The 22234-nt window shown below is 41.7% G+C and overlaps 2 protein-coding genes across 2 annotated transcripts in view; both read right to left on the bottom strand.

Annotated features, from left to right (window-relative positions):
* Positions 1-9169: 9169 nt before the first annotated feature.
* Positions 9170-11719, bottom strand: sst7 (somatostatin family member 7). Its single transcript, XM_054783959.1, has 2 exons — positions 11456-11719; positions 9170-10710 (listed from the first exon to the last, which is right to left on the bottom strand). The coding sequence occupies exons 1-2, from the start codon at positions 11561-11563 to the stop codon at positions 10483-10485; spliced, it is 336 nt and encodes a 111-aa protein (XP_054639934.1). The 5' UTR covers positions 11564-11719; the 3' UTR covers positions 9170-10482.
* An 8410-nt stretch (positions 11720-20129) lies between these two features.
* srm (spermidine synthase) overlaps positions 20130-22234 on the bottom strand; it is an 8247-nt gene continuing 6142 nt past the window's right edge. The window contains exon 8 of the mRNA XM_054780631.1: positions 20130-20963. Coding sequence (XP_054636606.1) covers positions 20949-20963 — 15 coding nt within the window. The 3' untranslated portion in view covers positions 20130-20948. The remainder of the gene's footprint in view (positions 20964-22234) is intronic.

Raw genomic sequence — 22234 nt, 5'->3', positions numbered from 1 at the left:
GCTACAGGACTAGCAGCAGGGTGAGTTTAACAAATAAATATGAGCTGCAGAAAGATAATCGTTTGCCAACAAAATGTCTAGGAAGACGTAGGAAGGTCATGGAATGGCTTCCATGAAGGAAAATAATCCAGCGGCATCCCTCCGCAGCTGAGGGGAAATAAGAAAGGATGGCTGATAGGAAACAGCTGCGCCTGCTTGGTAGCTCCGCCCGACTCAAGTTAGGCCCACATAGGCCTCCATATGCTTGCTGCACTTTTATTTGTTGAATTTTGTTGCTCTTACATTTAAAAAAGATTACAACTTTGACAAGTTTTTAAACTGTGTAATGGTTTGCGGCTCCAGACTATTTTGTTTTTACTGGAAGAGGAGGCAAAATGGCTCTTTTGATGCAGCCCTAAAGCATTGTTTCCCAACCTTTTTTGTCTTGTGTACCCCCGGAACCTTTTTGTCACACCATGAGCACCCCCTCACTCCAAAAGTAGAATATAACGCAACTTCACGCTTTTGGCGCAGCTGATCCACAGGTTATTGTCTCCCCGTTTTAATAATTTGTTGTAGCGCACACTTTCCATTTTATTGTCTGGTTTATTATGAAATGACTGAGACTATGTACTTATCATGGAAATTAAATCTTTCCACGTACCCCCTGCAATTTGCATGCGTACCACTAGGTGTACATGTACCCCTGGTTGGGAATAACTGCCCTAGAGTAGCTTATATCTAAAGTGTGTCTCTTAAAGATGCCAGCTATTTTGCCCTAAAGTCCTAATGTGGCTCAACAAGGAAGTACAGTGGGCTTTAAACAACAAAAGACATTTGGCTGTGGTCAACACTACCATGGTCTGCAGAGTTAGTTGATCTAGTTAGTTGATGAGTGTCTCCACTTCAGGTTTTATTGAATAAAGGGCTTTCTGTTAGTGTTAGCATATAGTTTGCAACAGCTATGGACAAACTTTTACAGAGGGACAAATCAAGTCAAAACTTTTGTACAATTCAAGCAAAGAAAAGATGCAGTTGTCTTTGAGAGAACATTATGGACCCCTTGATTGGGTCATCTCACATTTAACTGAGGAAAATTACCACTTGTTGCCTACAGAGACATTCTAACATGTTTTAAATGTCATCATTAATAATATCTTTCACACCCCGTGTTTTACCGTGAGTCAAAGTAGTGGCATCCACGTTTGAAAAGGGTCCCCACAGTGTCCAACATTTTCGGATTCCACTTTGTCCTGTGGGAGGCGGCTCATTTTGTGGGCTGAGGCTGTAGCAATGAAAGAGTGCACAGGGTCCTGTAATGGTCAGCTTTTAGCGAGGACATTGTGCACTTGAATAAGCCATCAGCCACCATTTGGCTCTGCTGGGAGAAACGAGCTCTACATTCTCATTGCCGAGGCCAAACAAGAGGACTCTCAAGGTGAAACACATCACAGATACTCAGAGAACATTTCGATCACAGCTATTCTTGATTATGTGACTCTGAAACAATATCTGGTAAATGGAGATGGTGAGTGATCATCAGCAAAAATACACAAATGATTGCTCTACAGTGAGCACACAGAAATACAGACTATCTCACACCTCACAAAGTAACATTTAGTGCAATATGTATTTATGTATTGGACTTAAGAATAATTCAATGTTATAGACATAAACCACACAAAAAAAACCACAAGTAAAACTTTGTAATTGAGACTGGCTGAAAAAGATGTAAAACACCGCTACATGCTGATAAAATATATATACTGTAATGTATGTCTTCATTTTTCAAACATCCTCGGTATAATGTACTGGACAGGAAATCAGGGCGTTTTGCATTACGGTGGACTCAAATGCAAAAACCAAAGGAAGCAAAAATGTTTAACAACTAAAAAAAATACTACGGCAAACTAGTACCAGCAAAAAACTGTAAGACATACAGTACATACAATATAGAGTCATCCCTCACTTATCGCGGTTACGGTCTCCCTCGCAATATCGCGGTTCAATTATCAATTATTAACATTCACAGGCATTCAATTATCGCGTTTTTTCAGAAAGGAATTAATAAATAAATGATCGCTATTTTGTGGTAGACAAGTGATATGTAGTACACTCCTGATCAAAATCTTAAGACCAGTTGTAAAATTGCTAGAATTTGCATTTTGCACATTTGGATCTTGCTGAGGTTTTAAGTGGAGCTACAATATGCAAAACAAGAAGGGGGAGTGAGACAAAAAGCATTTAGAAAAAGTTTATTGAAAACAACAATTAAACTGAAATAGGCTGTTTATCAGCTGATCAAAAGTTTAAGACCACAGGCTATAAAAGCCAAAATCTGCTCAAAATGTTCATTTTCATTCACACTGTCATGCCCTCCTGATAGCTAACGCTAAGAAGCTCATTTTGTCATTTGTCACATGGTAACAGAGTAAAATGTAGAATAAAGAGATTCACATCGCATCAAAAAGTCAAACGTGTCATTCAACTGCACACGCTTGTACAACAGAGAAAGTACTGTTTCATTCTGGCGTATTGATAATTATCATGCGAGATAACAGCGCAATAAATTGTAAAATTGATATTTTGTCAGAAGACTTGGTATATCAAGGAAAATTTTAAAATGGTCAGTGCACAGCAAGGGATTTGTTCATCCACCCAAGTGTATACTGTATGTGTAGCGTTAGAAGTTCATATCTATGCATATACATTATGCAGTTGTGGTTTTGTTCACTTAGTTTGAAGATGTCTCTATTCCTCCTGTTGGGGCCCTCAACAAAACAAGCCTTTGTGCATTTGAAACACCAACGCACAAAGACCCAGTGAAGTTTGAATGACACTTTTCCGAGCTCACTGGGTCCTTTCTCTGCTGTTGAGATCAAAAGCGGCGCAAATAAAATGTATGACTTGCAGGCATGGGCATTGATGTTGTTGCTCCTGTGCACGCTTATTTGAGCTCCACTGAATAACGTCTGCAGTGGCCAGCACTTCGAACACAAATTGTGCCGTGTTAACAGTCTCAAGTCTGAGGTTACTCTTCTGCATCACAGGTTACATTTTCTATGACGTCTGTCTTTCTGATGGCTTCCTCATTATCTGCCAAGGAAGTTATTCTTTCCTAACCATTTTGTATGGAATTTCTTGACATTGTATTCAAAACTGCTGTATGTCACAAAATGTCTCAAGATTACATTTTTTTCAAACCACCGCCGGCTAGCATATGTTACCAATAACGTTTTAAAGATCGGATTGAACAAAAAATGTTGATATTTTTCACACTTATTAATTAAACTGCATAAAAATTGTCATAAATTGTTGTTCGGCCTAAATAAGATGACTGGCCATTCATGGCTGTCTGGTATTTACGTACGTGCCTGTAGCGCATCCGCACACACAAAAGCAGTCTGACACAGGCAATAACAATATTCAGTCATGCTAGGATGCTATACATTCAATGATAGCTAAAGTTAGTAGCTAAACTTTGTCAACTTTGTCACACATCACAGGTAGAGGAAGCCTTTGTTATAAAGGCAGCTGTTACATTGTGCACCGCATGAAAACAATGATGCATTGTAGGGAAATTTTAACGCATGCACACGCACGCACGCGCACACACACATGCACACACGTGCACACACATAGTTCAGTTCCAACTCACATAGTTAACTTCCAAATGTGAAAATTGTAAATAGTTCATGGTGTTATATTTCTAAATAAATTGTTATGTTCATGTAAAAATAAATAAATAAATAAATAAATAAAAACCTCTTTTGTGTTTTATTTATGTTGTGGTGTAATTATTTAGATATTTCAGTTGTCACAAAAGCAAAAGATATTTGTCAAAGGGAAAGATATGCTTGAAATGTATCTTTTCTCCCTTTTTTAGTCGGCAACTGATATTTTCCTGAAACTTACGTATGTTCTCCTGCTGTTTTTGTTTCTGATGGCAGGTTCCATGTTTATATAGTCATACAACACAATAGTCACAATAAAACACAATAAAATTGTACACCTCTGCATTGTATCCTTATTATGGGTGGGAACCTCTGGCCACCTCACAATTCGATGCGATTAAAGAGGCCTGCAATGCGATGATAAAACAATTATCATTGCATCTCGATGCATCTTTTTTTGTGATCAATAGTGTGTACATTTTTTTATGCATCATTTTTTCTCTACATTTTTATTTTTTACTCACTGTGTACTACTAAAACAAATTATATTTGTAATGATCCACTATTAAAATAAACATGAAACACATGAATTTACTTCCATTATCTATTAATAATTGGAAGGTTACATCTACCAACATATTTCCCATTGCACAGAACCAGCAGGAAAAGTAAAGTGCACCAATAGCAGCATGTATAAAATGAACAAACTTCAACATATTCCGGTAGAATTCACAATGCGCGATGATTGTTGACAATATCTGGCACGTTTTCGCTGAAAAACCTCAAGCAACTTATTAGCGTGACTGGAGTGTAATGTCTTTAAGTGACACCTTAATTTACTTGGCTTCATGCTGTCCACTGCCAACATTTTTAGACACAGTAAACACCATAGTCACAGTGAAGCCAAGCGCCACATACGCTTCATCATATTTCCTCGTCTCGGCTTTCGGGACACTTTCGTTTGTCTGTGTACATATTGCGGTTTTGAATTGTCTTTTTAATCAAAGCACAGCAAGTCTGAAGTACCACCTTCGGGCAAAGCATGTATTTGCTAATGTTAGCAAGGATGCTAAGAACATGGGATCAAGCTACACTGGCGGAGTGCACCAGGCTCGGACTTAACAACTAAAAGACTACAACTAGGTTAAATAATGTAGTTACTGAATGGGTTGCCAGAGACTGCAGACCCATCAACATAGTTGGGGACAAGGGGCTTCAGAGATAGCCACCGGTGATCCATTATATAGAACACCTTCAAGGGAAGCTGTCGTCATAAGAATTCAGGAACTGTATGAAAAGGCAACGACAGGAGACCACTGGACAGCAGTAAGCAACCATAACTACCTCGAGGTAACAGCACTTTTGATCTACGATAGTTTTGCAGTCCAGTGAAATCGGGGAAAAGGCATTTCCACAAAGCATGTGCTCATCAGTTTCATCAGCTCATCAAGGAGTGGGAGATAATAGACAGTAGGGACAGATAGTGCTCGAAATATGATGGCAGCAGCCAGGAGTTTACCATACGAGCACTTGCCGTGTGTCGCGCACATGTATTGCTCAGATATCCCACCCCTCTAAAACCCTCTAAATTTTAAATTAGTAGCCTATGTGTGCAGTTGAAAAATAAGACAGTTTATTGAATATAATGTCATAATGTAGAGTGGAGTGAAAAAGCTGATTTCTTATTTGTTTGCATGTTTGTCACACTTAAATGTTTCAGATCAGTGACAACACAACTGAACACAAAATTCAGTTTCTAAATGAAGCTTTTTATTATTAAGGGAGAAAAAAATCCAAATCTGGCCCTGTGTTAAAAAGTGATTGCCCCCCCCCCCCCCCCCCCCCCCCCCCCCCCCCCCCAGGTAAAACATATTTCTCTAGCCACACCCAGGCCTGATTACTGCCACACCTGTTCGCAATCAAGAAATCACTTACTGTAAATAGGACCTGCCTGACAAAGTGACGTAAACCAAAAAATCCTCGAAAGCTAGACATCATGCCGAGATCTAAAGAAAGTAATTGAGATCTTTCAGTCAGGACATTTGACGATTTGGTGATCCATCATGCCGCAATAGAGGCACAGGCGGAGACGGCGGCGGTGTGACCTTTCAAAAGAGGTGAGGAGACGACCTCCCAGCAGCATTGACTCCTCCATAGATGAAGAGGATGGGTCTGTGATGGTCACGTCCCTGAAGCCGTTGCCTGCATTGCGTGCCCCCGGGATCGGCCTCGACTAAGGAATCAACGCATGGCTAGGGTATCCCTCCTCCTCGCCGTCCTCACGGTCCCATTTTCTTAAGCGATTGTCAAGACTGCTAATTCATCTTTAACACAGATGTTGAGGGTCTGCGGAAAATTCCATGCAAGGCGACGTCATCGCAGCCGCTCTCCGCGGCCAAAACTCTAAAGTCTATGGAAAAAGCAGCCAACGGCCGTCCCTTCTGCCTGATATCCAATAATCGACTCCCCGCCTCCCTACCCCTAATGGGATGGTTAAAAACCTTACGTATTGCCGTCAAAAAATAAGGGCAGCGAAGAGCGGGTGGCGAGCTTGGCCATGCTGACTGCTATGGCCCGTGAGGCGGCTTTGTCTGTGAGCAAGCGATTCTAGCAGAGTCTGAGGTGTATGTACCTGGTTGTTGATGGTGGAGGAATTGCTCACATGAAACTGATTCCCTGGAGAATCGTGGTGGATGGGGTATATTCAGTTTCTCGCTGCTGGAATTTGCCAAGCAGGAGATCAATCTGTACACACGGAATAGTAACAAGACCAGAAAGCTAATTTACACAGGGCAGAACAAGGTAGGCTGGCACAGGTTGCTGGTGCAGAACGAGGAACAATCTGGGGACAAGGTGCCACAGGTGCCATCAACCAGCTTAAGAAGGCCGGGCACTAATTGGCTGCAGGTGTGAACCAGCAGCTCCACCTCTGCAGGACAGCATGTACTGCAACACAAGGCACGCAGGCGGTAGCAGAGCGACACAGAACATGACATTTATACTTTTATCACCCAATATATTAGACATAATAATAGAAAATGAGACATAATATAAACTCACATGTTAGCATTGGGAGAGTTCCTTGTTTTTTTTGTTTTACTACTGGTACTTCCTGCGGTGACTATTGTCTCATCAATGTAAGATTGCTGACACCTAGTGACCAGGGTAGAATACTACATACCGCAATGTGTCTTTCAATGCATTTTCTGACTTCTCTCTTATATTTGTATTTGAGTTCATTTTGTAATTTTTATGCTTGAAATGCTGAATTTAGCCAAACATACGTACATTTTCCTTAAACTTGCATATTTTATGACTAATAATAGGCCGTAGTCAACCACGAAACAATAATGACTTATTAATTAATATATTCTTGAAAAAACGTGAAAAATTCGAAACCGCTATGTGGCAAGGGACTCTGTGTAGTCCCCAAAATACTTTGTTGGTGTGTCGACTCAGCAAGAACATCTATACACATATACACAATTTCTGAGGGAACTATCCAGCTTTGTGGCGATAGTTTTGCTTTTTTTTTTTTTTTTAAATCAAGCACTCAAGTGCCATGAGGGGGGAAAAAAAGAAGCGTACCAATCAGATATGGTTTGATCCATGTCTGCATGAAAGAAAATAATTGAATTGTAATCGAATAATCCCACGGCTGTCTTTTATCCACGCAGCATCGTTAAGAAGAATAAAGAAAGCAGCAGCCAAAGCATATAATTACTTCCCTTGTGAATAGTTAGTCACCGTCTCACGACTGGTACTGTGGAGTTTGCAGTCGTACAAAAGAAAAGTCAAGATGGATCATGCAAGAGCTTTTTTTTCCCTTTGCGAGCCTACAGTAACACTAAGAATTAGATCACTGCGACCAGTCATAATTCAGTCAGTGCCATGAACAATGTTAACTCAACCTTTGCACCTGTGAAACAAGCACATTTCTGAGTCATTAGCTCTTATTCATCCTGTTCTGAAGGGGGGGTGATGAAAAAAGGGATCCAATAGTGGAGTTGAAATACACTGAGTTGACCTTTCCTCAGGCTGTACTATCTGATGGGGCATTTTTCAATGTGTTTTTAATAGGGCTGCCAAATCATTAAATTGTTTAATCAGATTAATCACAGTTTTCAAATTAATTCAATGATTAGTCATTTGCAGTTAAGTCTGAAATATGCCCATTTGTACTGTATTTTATTAACAGAAAGATAAATGACAGGGTTATATATATTTGTATGTATTAACAGTTCCAAATGAACTGAAAATTGACATCAAGCCAAAAGATACAACACTAAAAATGTAGCCTAACACTAGACTCTTTAATAGTAGCGAAACATTTGAATCACACTTTAGCAATGGCGCCGAAGGCACCATATAATTTAATTTGAATTCACGTTTTGAGTGGATTTTCTGTGATTTCCAAGCATACTTAAATGCAGCAAATGCTACCGCCACATTAAAATTTACGAAGTGAGTGAAAAGAATATCTTCTTATTGTTTTCCCCCGTTTCTGTTTATTTAGACTACACATACACGCACAATAAAGATGCTGTTGTGACGTTTGGAGTTCGGAGGGTCCGTGAAAGCACCTCGCGGCATTACAGTGAGAATGGGGGAGTGAATGAGGGATGAACGAAGAGATGCGTTTGCGAGTTGGAGATACATACTGTATGTGGTGTAGGAATTGCACTGCTGTTGGCGTGTTCGGCTCAGAATAAAGTTGTCAGACTCTGTGTGACTCTTTGGGGATGTTACACTGTGCAGGCACAGTCTGCTGTCATAACAGAGGGGTGTGGCTTGCCATGATGCGCATGCGCTAATTACTTTAAACACTTCAACATGAATTCGATAATGTTCTCCATACTGTCAGTCATTCTTTGATGTGTCGCTAGTGACTGAGGCAGATAATTACAAACACTGGCCTACAATAACGCGCATGATCTACCACTGCAAGCCACACCCACAATAATCAGCACTTTATTACTTCTCTGAATGTGCTAATCAAAATGAAGCATTGTTACCTACACCAAGCACTAAATCAGTTCTCGACTCAGTTTTTGTGTGTGTTAGTTAGCAGGACTACGGTACATAAAACTGTAGCACTGATTTCCACGTACCGTAACTTTGTGGATAGGTGGCACAGGTGTACATCAATCATCAATTAGATTAGAATCCACTAGACCAGGGGTCACCAACGTTTTTCCTTGTGAGAGCTACTTTTACAAAATGAAAATGGCCGAGAGCTACTCATTTTTGTAACATTTATTTTCAGAGCTTATTTTCAACCCAAACAAAGCGAATATGCTTGTTTTACCAGAACATTAACAAAATGCTGGTGTCCACAACTCACATTTTGTATTTCAGAATGCATTTCTTTCTACTGTTCTTTCATGAACTGAAACTGAAAAGCAGGCTTGCGGTGGTAGCCAGGTAGCCCCCATGTGGTCGTGGGGGGCTACCTGGTCCCCGCGGGCACCACGTTGGTGACCCCTGCATTAGACTTTGGTGCACATCTGAATAAATACTTTCTGTATGTGGATAGAGTGGATCGTGTTTGCTTATTTCATAAGTCCCTTGAGACTTGCCAGCACATTATTGTCCCTGAACACTATCATTTTTATACATGTAACTGAATGTGAATTCAAAAATAGCATTTTTGATGCATTTCTGTTGTTAGATTGTGCAGGTGTACCTAACGTGTCCAGTGAGTATATACTGTAACTAGACTGAATTGTGAGCAGGTTCCCCTCAAAGTGTTGTCATTGGGGTCTACAAGAACCAGTACTATACAACAATTAAATACCAGAGGGTTTATTCTGCAGAATTTCACAGCACAAATGGTTCTATTAAAGTGCTTATATGTTTTTAAATGTATTTGACAGGATTTCCAATTAAACACACAGCATATGTGATCAAACATCATGTTTTACCTGCATACTATGTACAGTACATTCAAATGACCTAGCCGAGCGGCGCTCATACATGACTGTAAAGAACTGTGTGGTAATTGTGTTACTATGGCGGCTGTTTGCTGGATGGAAATGCAAGGTGATGAGGTCAGCACAGGCAATGTTTAATTATCTGTCCACATGCACCAGCAGCTTTCCTTTAGCGTGTGCTTGAACTACTGCTTTTACAGTGAGCTTACATTTTACTGCAAGCAAGTGACAGCATTCCGTAAACTGGAGGTGGATTTACGTTGTTACGCCAGCGCCTAACGACCTGTGGTCAGTCAGTGGAGCGTGTGGCTGTGTGTCCGTGAATTAATAAGGACAGCTGTCAGGAGCTGGTTAAGCGAGTGACTGTGGACCTTGATGACAACGAATTCAGAGGTTCCTTATTGATCCCCAATACCCTTATCTTTTTAATATATAGACAAGACACTTTTTGATTAGAGATTTTCTTATACACTTTATAGATCCTTTTGGTCATAATACCTTTTACATTTGGATTCTTTATTAAAATGTTGAAATTGTTATATATTTTGTGTAATTCTAAATGTCATTGACTTTTGACGATATCTTTCCAACCTGAAAACTTCAAGTCAGTGGAGCTTAGTAAAGCCATACATTTTGCATTCACGCTTCAATTTTGAAAGCAGGTGGGAACAATAAGTCGAATAGCAAATGTCAGTTACCACGTCCAAATATTAATATGGTTTATTTTTTCCCCTGAAAAAAACGTTACATGCGTAAATTCATATTGTACATAAATAGTGTGTCCTGTGCAGTCCATTGATGATGCATGCCTGATAGGTGGATGGTGATGTGCACAGCTGAGGTCCACTACAGTTCATGAAGGGAAGGGATCAGAAATGGGGCACTTTTTCAAACTGTTAGCAGGAGGTGAAGGTTTTCCAGAAGAAGTTTTTACAGGGCGCCTTGCGGTCACGTTGAGGCAGTGATAGCCTGTTGTAGATGGCCCTCTCCTCCAGGCGCGACTCCAGCGGCTCCTCCAGCTCCTCGGGTGAGGTCTCCTCAGGGAGCATGTTGGTGTCTAATGATCCCTCCAACAGGCTGGATACCAGCTTGAGGATCAGCTCTTTACGCGGTTTGCTCGTGTCCTGTAACGCAAAACATTTATGTTTCAATTTGCTTGAATTAAAGACAATATATTTTAATATATATTAAATAGAAAAAAGACATGTTGCCATATGTTGTATCCTTAAACTTTAATGGTGACAACTCATTTTATGCTATGCAAAACTACACTAATTTATTTAATCTGTCCATCCATCTAAATCCTGCCTTAAAAATTCTGTTTGGAATGACACTGTCAGTAAGGTATTCATTTCAACTTATTATTTGTTTAATATTTTTTTCTCCACAAATTTCATAAAATAATGTTATAATTCTGTTTAATGTGTTTATTATTGTGGTTGTAATGTGCAGTAGCGAAAAAACAGCTCTGCTTCATACTGAGAGCAGTTTAATATTGGGTCTTGCTCAACTAGTGAAATAAAGTAACCAAAATGTCCAACAAAAAGCATGGTTGAATCAAATCCAAAAATGTTTTTTTTCTTTCTTACTTTTTGTATAAAATGTTACAAATTAGCTCATTTTGGAGATGCATGCTTTTTGTTGGACAACAACATTAGAAACAACTCTCAGTATGATGCAGTGCAAACCACAACAATAAAAACACTGTTAAATGAAAATGTCTCTGATAGTGTCAATAAAGTTTTAAAATGTGTAAAGGCAGAATAGTTTCACAAATAAATTAGTTTTCTCCCTCGTCTTACTATGGAGACTAGCCTCATCAAAAATACAAACATAAGTGATAGTACAAAAAAACCAAATTCTGCTCACCCTGGTCAACCCCTGGATGGGGCTCCTGTCCTCCAGAGGAAGCACGGCAGCTGCTCTGACACTGATCAGAACCCCCACGAAAGCTGCGAACACCACCAAGAGCTGCATGCTGGGACAAGTGTGCAGTGGAGGAGTGAAGGAAGTGTTGGAGAAAGCTGCAGGAACCACTCAGAGATCCAGAGAAAGAGGGGACGATGCAGCAGAAGTAGTAGCTTAGTAGATTTGGAATCCAGAGAGATGCTGCTTCTCCTCTATGCCCCTCACTCTTTTTATACGGCTGTGTGACTGCCGCTGACGTAGAAGCTGGTGGGTGAGTATGACGGAGGGGGTTATGTGTGCGTGAGTTTGGAGGGTGGGAGTGGGTGTGAGTTAGGAGAGGAAGGGTCAAAGAAGAACAAATGGAACGAGGGAACAGTTAAACTTCTTGACAAACAGCGAGATGGACACATTCATGGGGGCCATCTGGAGCAGATAAGAGTCACCATGCAGACCAAAAGAACTTTCACCAAGAAAGACAGACAATGTAGAAGAGACAACGAGTCGCTTTGTACACCAGCAGGAAAGGTCATGTTTCCGTAAAGCAGCTATCAAAAATACAACATTGTGATTACTAGCTGACTTACTGTCAATGATCTGTCGGCTGTGTCGCACAGCTTCTGATTAGCTTTTTGACACCTTGAAATGACAATCGAATGGTCTGACACAGGACATGGCTTCAGGTAACGCACATCAGGCATCTACACAAGGAAAAAGAAATCTTCACTCATTTGTGATATGTTTACCATATGGAGGTGATGCTTTTTTTCCGGTTTGATATACATGCTGTGACCATGCAGTAACAGGTACGTTCATGATAATATGTAATTCTGACAGTATTTTGCCGTATTTTGATCATTTTAAACACTACTGGAGCTTCTTTCCTGGCTTCATTGATTTCACATAGCCCATAGATAGGAACTAGCACAACTTCCGTCGATAACAGCAGCATGTCAAGCGTGTGTCTGTTTGCTACTACTAATCATGGCAGACTTCATGAGAGCCGCCGCTAATAACTACTTTTGGACAAATGAGTATCTCTTTGCTCCTGAATATACGGAGGATGAGCTACAGGTGTTAGCAAGAAGAGCCCTGAGCCCTCACGAAGAGAGCATGAAACTTTGTAGCAGATGGGGGGGGCAAGTCATTACACAGGCATGACTTGGTTTTGTGGAGCTTCCCAAGCCATGCCGACAGAAATGGAGTGTTTCTGCTGCACTGAGTGGCATAGAGCAGTGGTACCCAACCCCTGGGTCATTTGGTACCGGACCGCACAGTAAGAAAAAATAATTTCCATTATTTCATTTTTTTTAATGTTTTATTTTGAAAAATGGCCGGATTCTCTCTATTACATCCGTCTCACTTGACGCATGTCATGCTAACTTTATCTCATGCCGCACAGATAGACTACTACTGTATTTTACCATTTTTCTTTCACCTCATATTTGGTGTCAAATGCTGATACTATGTGGGAATGCATAAAGGTAAGTTTTGATGACTTATTGAGTGCTAATGTGCACATTTGTCTCAAGTTAATTCATGCTAGCGTACTGCCTTTTACCACACACGTCAAACAGCCATGTAATAATCTCTCTTGGCTGGAACTTGAACAGGTGATGGTGGGTCGGCATTCATTTTGTGCTTTTAATTTGATGTTATTCATGTCTTAGTTTTACACAATACATAATAAATAAGATAAATTAGATCGCTATAATGTACGAACCCGCCCCCCCGCGGGAAGCTGGTCCATGGGTCAAAAAAGGTTGGGGACCACTGGCATAGAGTGTTACCATCAATGGAAAAGCTTCGTGTGTATAGCAAAGAGGATATCGGGCCAACAGATTGCATAACAACGAAGAATTGTTAGCGCTAACAAACACTGCAGGGATAGAAACCTTCTTCCACCTACCCAAAATAAACTGGAAAAGACGCCCCAGACCAGCTGGACCATCGAGTAAGTGACTATGATATTGATTCTGATACATGCAGCACATAGCGCATGATATCACAACACAGTCCATCTCGCCATGTATAAACAAAACATGGAATGTGGGCTAATACTTTACAGATAATTTGGTTGTCTACTCGTAGCTGTTCATATGCTTGTTTTGTTTCCTAGTCAATACAGATTGGTGTCGCATCGCATTGTTTTGGAGTGGGATGGCTTTCTGAAGTGGCGTGAGGCACTACGCTACGACACCAAAAAAATAGTTCTTTGTGTTAGCTGCTACAATGACAATGTCACTGTAGTTTGCTTTATATACAGGCCAGTTATGTAAATAGTTCGGAGGGTTTTTTAAGGCTTTAATAGGTGTGGGAGGTGTCCTGGCTAGTCCATTGTTGCCATGACAATGACAAACACTGTTTGCCAAATTACAAGCTATGTACCATCCAAACAACTGGATGATGAAGGTGGTAGTATAAAGTCAGTTGACGCCACATTGTTGCTTTATGAGAGCCCCACAGTAAGCGCTAAAAGTGCTAATAAAAGTAAACGGCACAGTAGTTAAAGCTAGGAAAGACAGGAGAGATGAATTAGTAAACACATTAGAGGTTGTTTTATAGACTAGCCAGGTTAACTCTATTAATATTACAAACAATATACAGTACATCGTATGAAACGTATGAAAATAAACATTTATAAAAACACAAAATACTGTTAGATCATGGCACAGCACCACTAAATGTGCGAAAGATAAAAAATACAGTCGTCCCTCGCCACGTCACGGTCTGAATTTTGCATCTTCTACGGTTTTTGAAGCATATTACTTAATAAATCATGCTGTATGGTAATATGAATGTAAAGGTGACTATATGGATGTTATTTTAATGTCTAGAGGGCTCTAATAACATTAAAAAATGTACAGTGGTGTGAAAAAGTGTTTGCCCCCTTCCTGGTTTCGCACTTAACTGTTTCAGATCATCAAACAAATGTAAATATTAGTCAATGACAACACAACTTAACACAAAATGCAGTTTTTAAATGAAACTTTTTATTATTAAAGGAGAAAAAAATCCAAACCTACATGGCCCTGTGTGAAAAAGCGATTGCCCCATAACCTGATTTCTGGTGTATAAGCCGCACCCATTAAATTTAGAGAGATAAAACATTTTGTACATACTGTATATAAACCTCACCAGACTATTAGCCACAGGTGTCCACGTCATAAAATGGGATATTTAGTGCACAGAAATACGTTACACAGAGAGATTTTTTAAATGGACACATAACATAACTCTTTTGGACTATCCTGCATGTTCCCCTCATTTAAATCCCATAGAGAACATTTGGAGATGGATGGCAAGGGAAGTTTATAAAAATGGCCATCAGTTCCTGACAGTTGATGCCCTTCGTGAAGCCATCTTCACCACTTGGAGCAATGTTCCCACTAGCCTCCTGGAAACACTCGCATCAAGCATGCCCAAACCAATTTTTGAAATGATTAACAAGAACGGTGGAGCTACTCATTACTGAGTCCTACTGAGAACATTTTTTGTTCTGGTTTGGAGAGTTTTTTGTTATTTTTTGAACGATGGTCTTAAAGTTTTGATCAGCTGATAAACAGCCTATTTCAGTTTAATTGTTGTTTTCAATAAATGACTTCTTCAAAATGCTTTTTGTCTCACTCCCCCTTCCTGCTTTTGCATATTGTAGTTCTACCTAAAACCTCATTAAGATCCAAATGTGTAAAATGCAAATTCTAGCAATTTTTCAACTGGTCTTAGGATTTTGATCAGGAGTGTAACAGTAGTAGCCTACCAGAAAACCTGGGAACTAAAACCACAAAAGTCTTCCTCTTCTGTGTCAGAACTGAACACAGTCATAATTCCTTCATCACATACATAGTCGGTCTCTCACACTGTAATTAGAAAATCGTAAACCACTTTTGTATGTCAAAGCTACAAAAATATTCCATTTATAAATAAGGAATCCTACTTTGTGGAAATTCACTTGTCATGGTTGGGTCTACGACCAATTAATCCCAATAAACTAGGGATTATTGTCAATCAAATGTGCATTGTATTTCCATTACTAATAAACCTTGCAATTTAGCATTTGGAAATCTTGCTGGAATTAGTTTTTAATTTATTTTGTGTCAAGAAGAAAATGTAATTATGAAGAAAATAGTTGCGCAAGACAAGTCTGTTGCTGTGATGTGTGCACACAAGGCCACTGGCAGGGGTGCAAGCTTACTTACATCCAACATGCCAAGTGGTTAATGTGTCGAAATGGATTTGTTGTGCTTTCAAACCTATTTTTGACATGTTTTGCTCACTCACTACTGATCTTTAGATGGCCTCAAGCCAACCCAAAGATTAAACGACGAATTGAAAAAAGCTAGAAATGGAAGAATCAACTGGTGTTTGCACTTTCCAAGAGACGTCAATAGGTGAAAAAACGTCACCATGATGGTGGACCCATATCAAACGCTACATGATTGGCATACATTTAAGGTATGTACAGGTACAGGAGGCCGCCTGGCTGCCTAGTGGTTAGCATGTTGGCCACGCAGTCAGGAGATCGCGAAGATCTGGACTCGAATTTCTGTTAGGACATCTCTGTGTGAAGTTTGCACGGTCTCCCCATGTGTGCGTGGGTTTTCTCCGGGTATTCCAGTTTCCTCCCACATTCCAAAAATATGCATATTAGGTTAAGTGGGGACTAAGGTAAGGCTGAATCCCAATTCTACCCCTTCCCCTACCCCTTAAACGCTTGGGCCAAGGGGAAGAAACCACTAAGAACCACTTGATTCTCATTACATCATCAAAGGCAGATGAGTTGTATTATTGTTCATAATACATGTTTCCTTCCATAAAGTAAGTTGCATACATTTCTACATTATTTCAATGTTATATAGCCTACCTCACAACAACTTTTTTTTTTTTAAATAATTTTTTTAAATAAAAGGCCCGCATTTTTACAAACTATGACATTATTGCACAACAACAAACAACTCTAATAAATAACAGCTTACAACCAGCACTGTAACATTTATAAAATTAGAAAATGTATCAAATATACATATCAAATAGAAATAACAATATAACAAACTTTATCAACAAATGTATAAACCTTATCATGCATCATTTCAAGGTTTTGGCCTCACTCTCCTCCTGTTGTTGATGTCCTCAGATTGTTTTGTAAGAAAGTCCACAATTGCATTTGTTGTATTTGACTTTTCCATACTGAGATTGTAGCTTTTGAAAGGTCCTGGAGTGCTATGTGCTGTTGGCTCAGTTGTCTCAGCATCTCCTGCAGGAATGACACATATCCGTGATTGATGGGCTACAACTATTAAGTCATTTAAAATACAGTAACAATAGTAATATAGTAATAGTGTGGCAAAAAAAATATATAGAGTGATGGTAAAAAAAAATAGATGGGACAACGTTGAATCCCAAAGGTTATTTGCTAATGTGGTGTGCTGTCCACATATGGCCATGTTGTTTACGTCTTTTATTTACCTCACCTCCTGAATACAACAAACATATTTAACCATGACAATTGTTGGTGGACTAGGTTGGCTATAATTCACAGCAAACAAACTTCACTACGATGTGCTACGTTACATGAATGATTAGATTAGAAAACGCCAACGTCACTGTACAATCTGGAGCGGGGAGAGCCACCTGCCATGGCCGGGCGAGGTGCATTGTAGGCGGATGCTCCGGGCAGCCTCCGCGCTGCCACTGAGCTCGGGAGAACCGGAGTATAGAGCGGGGATGCCACATGCCGTGGCCGACAAAGGTGGCACAAACATGGCACTCTCTCGGCCAGTTCAGTAATGTAGATTCCACTCGCTAGCGAGCGATTTTAAAATACAACTTACAATTAACAGGCTAATGTGGTCGCTATCTCTGTCTAGTCATTGTCTAATCATTTATGAAATGCTGTAGACTGCAGTGAAGTTATTGGTGTGAGCCGAGTAGGTATAACTAGCAAAACCTAACAATTCAAAACATGACCAATATTTACGTGGAGTAGCAAATAATTGAATATTGTATATAATAAAACATGTAAAAATTATGCGTAATTACTAACATTTATGTGTTTTTTTATGTGTTTTCTCAATGCTTCCATCTTCTCAGCGAGTGTTTTAGCTCCGCCTTCCCCTTCGTTTCAAGTGTGGTCGGTTACCACACTCGTTTTCAAGGGGTATATAACCCTTAGCACTTAACCCTTAACCCTCAGTTTAAGGAGAATTGGGACACCACTTGATTCTCGTGAACGTGCAAAACCTAGGGATACAGGGTCAGCGAGGGGTAAGCGGTAGAATTGGGATTCAGCCTTGCTCTGCCCCACACCCGATAAGGGCAGACGTGCACCAGGGGCCACACACTAGCGGGCCCAGAGCTGCCCCCGCCGACTGGAAAGGAGCTCGCCCATGGTCGGGAGCACCAGCCATCCCATGCCACCCCCAGGGAGCGGGACCCGGACTGCCCCAGGCCAACCCACGGCCGGCTCCCGATACGGGACTGCCCTGCCGAGGGATAGAGGAAGTATGGACCCCCCACCCCATGGAGGCCCAGTCGGCAGAGGTGGAACATCAAGCACCCGAGTACCCCCATAAAAAAAGTATAAAATAAAATAAATAAATAAAAGCACTCTCACACACCCACACACACCATGGTCACCCCCCGCCCGACACCTAGAAACCATGTCGCAACACCCCGCGCAGGACACCCGAGGCACAGCGGAGTAGGAGCCCCCTACGTCCCAGAGCCACGACCCAAATCCCGAGGAGGGAACGCGGACCGCTAGGGAGCATGAATGGGGAAAGGCAAAGACACGGAAAATATCCAAGAAAAGCACAAGCGGCAACAAGCGCCCGGCAGACCCAGCCCCAAGGCGTACACTCCCCACACGGCACCCGCCACCCAGGCCCACGGTCCCTGCGAGGGAGACCAGGCCCTACAGCCTAGCCCACTATGGCAGCATGCACACCGCCAGGAGCACGGACCCCGCCCTCCGGAGACTGCCAGACCCACCTCAAAGTGCACAGAAATGCCCACGGCTGAGGTTAGTCAAAAGGAAGCAACGCAAACTGCACCCCTGGCGTAAGCCCCGGTATCAACCGGCCCCGGGAAGGGCAGGCAAGCCAGACGAAAAAGCCCCACAAGCCAGGTCACCCGAATGAGCCACCGCGCCCACGGAAAAGGCAGGAGGCGCCCCGATCCAGCCCGCTCCACCCGTTTATATGATGAGATGGGATTGTGTCTATTATGCAATTAAAAAATAAAAGAAGACAGCTCTGGAGGGCTGACCTCTACTGTATGTGCCTGAGGAGTGCACATGTGTGTATGTATATGGTAGGGATGTATGTGAGTGACAGCTAACGAGGCAATTAAAATTGGGGCACAGCTGAGGTATGGTGGGCCCCTCACCTGCCCAGCCCCCCCAAACCCTAAGTGTCTATTGTGTGATTAAAATTGAGGGGCGGCTGAGTCTGAGGCATGTCAGGGGCAAAGGAGGCGCCACAAGGCAACCCCACACCCCCGCCACGCCCCGACCGTGGACCTCCCCCTAAAATCCTGTATGTGAACTGGGGCAGCGAAGCAGGAAGGACGGGGGCCCCACAGTCCCACTCCCCAACACCGCCCAAACCAAAGGAAGGAAGGAAGAAGGATACAATTTCAGGCGGTCGTCCCAAAAAGGGAGACATCTCAACTTCTCATGGCTCCTTCCAAAGGAGTCTGCCAACTATAAGCTTAGAATCATCCTTATACTGTCCCCACCCACCTCGGGTCAAGGAACAGGGGGTCTTAGATATCGTCATTTGGCCTGGGTCACCATGGCAACGTATCCTTGTCCTGGCTCCATGCTTTTCTGCTTGTATATACTGTACCTCCTATAGCTCCCTAGCGCGACGTGGACTGTATGTGTGATTGTGTGTGACGCTTTGAAGACAACCATTTACACTTGTATCCTGATACAATATAATTGTGCTTCAACAGTTGCATGCACAAACATAGTGGTAAAAAAATCAATGTGCTAGCAAGGGGGTGTGCATTTAGCATGCTAATATATAATTCATTTGTCCTTTTAAGACGTACACTGTTGTTATGCAGCCTGCCAACACGCACTCAACATATACCGATTTCAACAATAGAAAAAAAAACAGTGACACATACTGTATATGTCTATTATGCGTCTGTCTGCTTTCTTCAAAAGGGTGAGTAGTTTTACTTTGGCTTTAAAGTGATGAACTTATCTTTATACTTGGATGACAATGTTGACTGTGGATTTAGTTTTTATGATGCCGATACGACTGGACCAAATTTATCCAGTCTTTGAAATTAGAACTTGGAGTTCATCCAAAAACCCGACGAGTTGTTTGCCTTGACTCGCGGTTCCACTGTATTTAATAGTGAGGCCTGTAAGTGCAAACAGTGCCAAGTCACATTGCACAACACACAGGATAAAGATGTATTCATGTAGCCCAGGTGCTTCACAAAAAAACATTTGTCATCTCGTGTATGAGAGATATATTAGTCACCGCTGACAGTGACTAGAACATCAAATTAAAACTGCCACCTTGTGTCTGAAACATGAAACTACAGTGACAGTTCCGCAAGCAAACCATTCAGTGTTCACAGTAAACAGCAAACAAGGACGGAGTCAAATTTGTTTGTAAACAGATTTATTACAGTTTGTGGGTTTTATAAAAACATTTTCCTTTTAATGTTTCCTGTAAGCTTCACTGTGCCTTTATAGCAAACTGCTGTGAATGTTAGCTAATTAAAAGGATAACCGCATCCGGCAGTACGACTTAAGACAGTGCAAGCTTTCTTGAATTAATGTACCCTCAGTCATTGCATAATGATTTGCATTAAAAAAAAAAAAAAAAACACTTACTAAATATGAAGTGTATCTTCCATAACAGAGTAAAGGTCAAAGCAGAGCATCAAGGAGTTGTTCTTAAAGGGACAGTTTTCTAACTCGCATTAAATGTCTGTCATCTAGGAAAAGCTAATACAATCTGACAAATACAGAACAATGTCAACAATTAAGAGGCACACTTAAATTTCGAAAAAAGTTTTGTCAACACATGTGCCGATTTTCCTGTGACCAAAGAACATTTTCGATGAAAGTGCAGCAATATATTACATGTAATATATTGCACAAGAACGATGCAGTTGAACAGTACATATAGTCCCTCAGCATGTGGTCAGGTTGGATGGCGTGAGCTGAGGCCCAGTCCATAAATTGCTAATGAGACAGCCGAAGGATGAGCATGAACATATCAGAAATAAACACTGTTTAAGACAAAGAAAGGAAAAAATAAGCATCTCCATGTTTCTGAATGTTGACATGACCCAAATACAGCTTTAAAATCATTACGAATTACTCTCTTCAGAGAACGGCTTAACAATGTTGACTGTTGAGGCGCAAGAGAAGCTGCAGTTCTTTATCCGTGGACTGAAGAGCATGAACACTTAGCTCTGATGTGGCCAATCACGCTTTGAGTACCTGCCAAAAACCAAGAAAGGTACAAAAGATCTGTCACTCAATCAACAAGGATATGCTGTGTAGGTAAGCTGTGTCTTGAAGCAAGTGAGATGTAATGAATTTCAACATAGTGGAACTCAAAGGCCCACAAACACAAAAGCCACCGAGATCATGCAACGAAGGTGGAGTTTAAGTACCTCGGGGGCATGTTCACGAGTGAGGGAAGAAGAAACACGAGATCGACAGGCGGATTGGTGTGGCGTCTGCAGTGATGCGGACTCTGCATCGGTGCATGTGGTGAAGAGGGAGGTGAGCCGAAAGGCAAAGCTCTCAATTTACCAGTCGATCTTCGTTCCTACCCTCACCTATGGTCTTGAGCTTTGGGTAGTGACCAAAAGGGCAAGATTGCGAGTACTGTACAAGCAGCCGAAATGAGTTTTCTCAGTAGGGTGACTGGGCTCTCTCCCTTAGAGATCAGGTGAGAAGCTGTCATCCGGGAGAAGCTCGAAGTAGAACCGCTGCTCCTACGCATTGAGAGGAGCCGAATGAGGTGGCTTGGGCATCTTGTCAGGATGCCTCCCGGACGCCTCCCTGGGGAGGTGTTCAGGGCACGTCCAACTGGTAGGAGGCCTCGGGGAAGACCCAGGACACATTGGTGAGACGATGTCTCTCAACTGGCCTGGGAACGCCTCGGGATCCGCTGGGACGAGCTGGACTAAGTAGTTGGAAAGAGGGAAGTCTGGGCTTCCCTGCTTAGGCTGCTGCCTCTGCTACCCGACGTCGGATAAGCGGAAGAAGACGGACAGTCATTTCTTCTGTAGACCACCCCTCTGCCTGGGTCAATAGATCGAACTGGGCATGAAACGCCTCACAGTCTCGTCATACTGTACCTGGGAGTCTCCACTGTGGGCAGAATTCCCCCATGCAACACAATGAGAGCTGGAGCAGTGAGATGCTTGTCTCTTTATGGTGCGCTCTTCTCCAGCAAATATCTAGCAATCTAGCTGTGTTTCGGATAGACGGCACATTAAGTTCAAACCCAAGGTCTTTACCCTCCCGTTGAGGCTTAAACACAGTACACCACTCGCATAATAAGCAAAAATCACACAGATGTGAGGCGCATTCACGGACATCAAGTCACAATTTTTTTTTGGCAATGACTGGCGACCCACTGACCCATCAGTTAAGAATCACTGACTTTAAGAGTGTTGCCTATATAGTTAAATTATTTATGATGGTAATAATTGGACCCTGAAATTGATCAATTTAATTTCCATCATATACTATGGTGC

The sequence above is a fragment of the Dunckerocampus dactyliophorus genome, chromosome 1 (genome assembly GCF_027744805.1).
Source record: "Dunckerocampus dactyliophorus isolate RoL2022-P2 chromosome 1, RoL_Ddac_1.1, whole genome shotgun sequence".
NCBI lineage: Eukaryota > Metazoa > Chordata > Actinopteri > Syngnathiformes > Syngnathidae > Dunckerocampus > Dunckerocampus dactyliophorus.
The sequence above is the reverse complement of the archived record's forward strand: the minus strand, read 5'-3'. Positions and strand labels throughout refer to the sequence as shown.

Excerpts from the sequence above, each read along its gene's own strand:
- sst7 (XM_054783959.1), bottom strand. The coding sequence starts at position 11,563 with ATGCAGCTCTTGGTGGTGTTCGCAGCTTTCGTGGGGGTTCTGATCAGT. Across the intron at positions 10,711-11,455 it reads CCATCCAGGGGTTGACCAGG|GACACGAGCAAACCGCGTAA; the intron begins GTGAGCAGAATT and ends TTTGCGTTACAG.